Raw genomic sequence first — 2,479 nt, forward strand, 5'->3', positions numbered from 1 at the left:
GAAAAATGATTACAATTCCAAATCAATTTTGAGTAAATATTAAGCAAATAGAAGTTAATAAAACATGACAGGTTATATATCATTTTAATATTGCATGATGTTAATATCACATAAAATCAACTTTTTTTAAAAATCGTATCATGGATATATATATATCTATATCCATGAATCGTATATGAAACAACACTTTTAATTGAAAATTAATTCACTTTTCAATTTGTTAAAAGTGAGTTCGATTGTTACTCTAAACTAAAAAGATGTCCTGGAAACAAGCCCTTGGCGGATTTTTGAAGTCAACGCCAATGTTATCCATGATAGGAGGAGTGGTTGCCACAGGTACCTACGTTGTTTATAAAGACTACACGAGGCTGCTAAGGATGGTGAACACTTATAAATGCGGTAACATTCTTCCACCATTGGCTGAAAACAACTTTGAAGTGGCATACTTTTCAAGGCCCACAGAAGAAAAAACGATTAGCAGCATATTAAATAATGACTTTTCAAACGAATATTATTTAATTAATGGTGAAGTCGGCGTCGGTAAAACACGCACTATGATCGAAATAGTTAGACAGTTAATAGTTACAAATGGGGCTAATAAAAAAGGTGCACCGATATATATTCATGTTAGCCAAGGAAAGTCACTTCCAGAAACTCTAGCAGCAGCAGTAAATTTTAATTTTGATGAGCATATAAGTTTTAGTTTTTTTCTTGATTTTGTTTTACGAATTGAGTCTTTTCCTAAAAAAGACAATGAAAGCAAATTAATTAGGGTGCTGGATGCTATTGAAGAGTCTTCATTTGTATACATGCTTAAAACAGGTAAACCAGTTGTTATTGTCATTGATGGTATCAACAATTTAGTTAAGCAAATGCCTGGAGCATTAGAAAAACTACAAGACAAAGCAAAACTGTGGGCTGATGCTAATATTGTTAAAGTTGTTTTTATAAATAATGATGAAGAAACTGAAGAAATACTTCAAAAAAACTCAAGTAGTTGGTCTAGAGCTGCTAAACCCATAGTTTTTGATGATATGTCACAAGAAGAAGCCTTAAAATTCCTTATTGTGGATCGTTTATGGGAAACTCTTGTGGAAGGATCCAGTAACAAAGATATTGTCATGACTGCAAAAGAAGCACAGACAATTGTACAGCTTGTTGGAGGACGTGTTTTGGATCTTTTAATTTTTAAAAGAGATTATTCTAAAGGCTGCCCAATAGCTGTTATAAGTGAGCATGTGAAAGATCGTGAAAGGGAAAAGTTTATTCACGTTTCCAGGTTGTTTTATTATATATATATTTTTCAGAATGTTAATCTTTTTATGCTTTTTATTATGTAGCTCTAACAAAAATTGCTTACCTAATTATTTTTTACTTACAAAGTAACTATTAAACTTTCATTTCAAATTGGCTACTGTACAATGTACATATTCAGTTTCAATTTGCACATGCAAACATCACTGTGTGCACAAGGTGTATGTTTTTTTTAGGTTTTAGATAGATAACATCAGTTGTGCTAAGTCATCTCGCAATAATAGTGATGCAAAACATGGCTTTTTTCTGACTGAGCCAACTAGCTCATCAACCAGTTTTATAAATAAGTATTTTTATAAATAAGTATTTTTATAAATAAGTATTTTTATAAATAATTATTTTTATAAATAATTATTGTCATTTAAAGGTTTCCCAGTACATGGTATGTTATATCAGCTCTTCGACAGGCTCCTAACAAATCAATGAAATTGTCCAAGTTGATAAAATTAACATCACAAGAGGATGTCTATACTCTAGTAAGGCATAATATTATCAGGTTTGTGTCATTCCAAGCTCTTACATTTTTATAATGAAAAACTTTTAAAATAGATTTCCATCCAGCCAAAAAATAACATGAACAGACAGAAATAGTTTTCAACCTTTTAGAGATTTAGGATTTGCAGTTACCACTGCTTAAAAATTTTAAAATATTTTATGACAATGTAAAGAAATAAACAATGAATTATTAAACTTTTGATGTCAAGCCAGTATTGTTTATTTAAAATCTTTGAATGAAACATTCAAATGGAATTTAAAATTTTTATAAAACTATCAACAAGATCATTAAAATGATTACTATGATGTTACTGGTAAAACGTGAGATAAGTACTCCTATGGTATCCTCCATGTTTACAAACAATCATAATGTACTTTTAATAAATTAACTCCGCCCATTTTGAATTATCTAGCGCTTGATTATTTATTTATATCAAATTGAAAATAATTTAATACAAGTTTATTCTTAGGTAAGTAATTTAATGCAAGTTAATTCTTAGGTAAGTTTTTTAGATCATTACTTGTCAAATATCAATGGCTTATGGAGTGGTTAACAGGGTTAGGGCCTCCATTTTTAACAAAATTTTCAATCATTTCACAAATGATTGAAAATTTTAACCACTCCATATTTGTGAAATGATTGAAAATTTTGTTAAAAAGGGAGGCCCTA

At 29.6% G+C, this 2,479-nt stretch overlaps 1 protein-coding gene across 1 annotated transcript; it reads left to right on the forward strand.

The window, feature by feature from the left end:
- Nucleotides 1-257: 257 nt before the first annotated feature.
- Nucleotides 258-1,951, forward strand: HELRODRAFT_165853 (hypothetical protein; the record flags this gene model as incomplete). Its single annotated transcript, XM_009032332.1, has 3 exons — nucleotides 258-1,279; nucleotides 1,682-1,810; nucleotides 1,900-1,951. 3 exons carry the CDS (start codon nucleotides 258-260, stop codon nucleotides 1,949-1,951), a joined length of 1,203 nt encoding a protein of 400 aa, XP_009030580.1.
- Nucleotides 1,952-2,479: the final 528 nt, after the last annotated feature.

The sequence above is a fragment of the Helobdella robusta genome (assembly GCF_000326865.2).
Source record: "Helobdella robusta unplaced genomic scaffold HELROscaffold_8, whole genome shotgun sequence".
NCBI lineage: Eukaryota > Metazoa > Annelida > Clitellata > Rhynchobdellida > Glossiphoniidae > Helobdella > Helobdella robusta.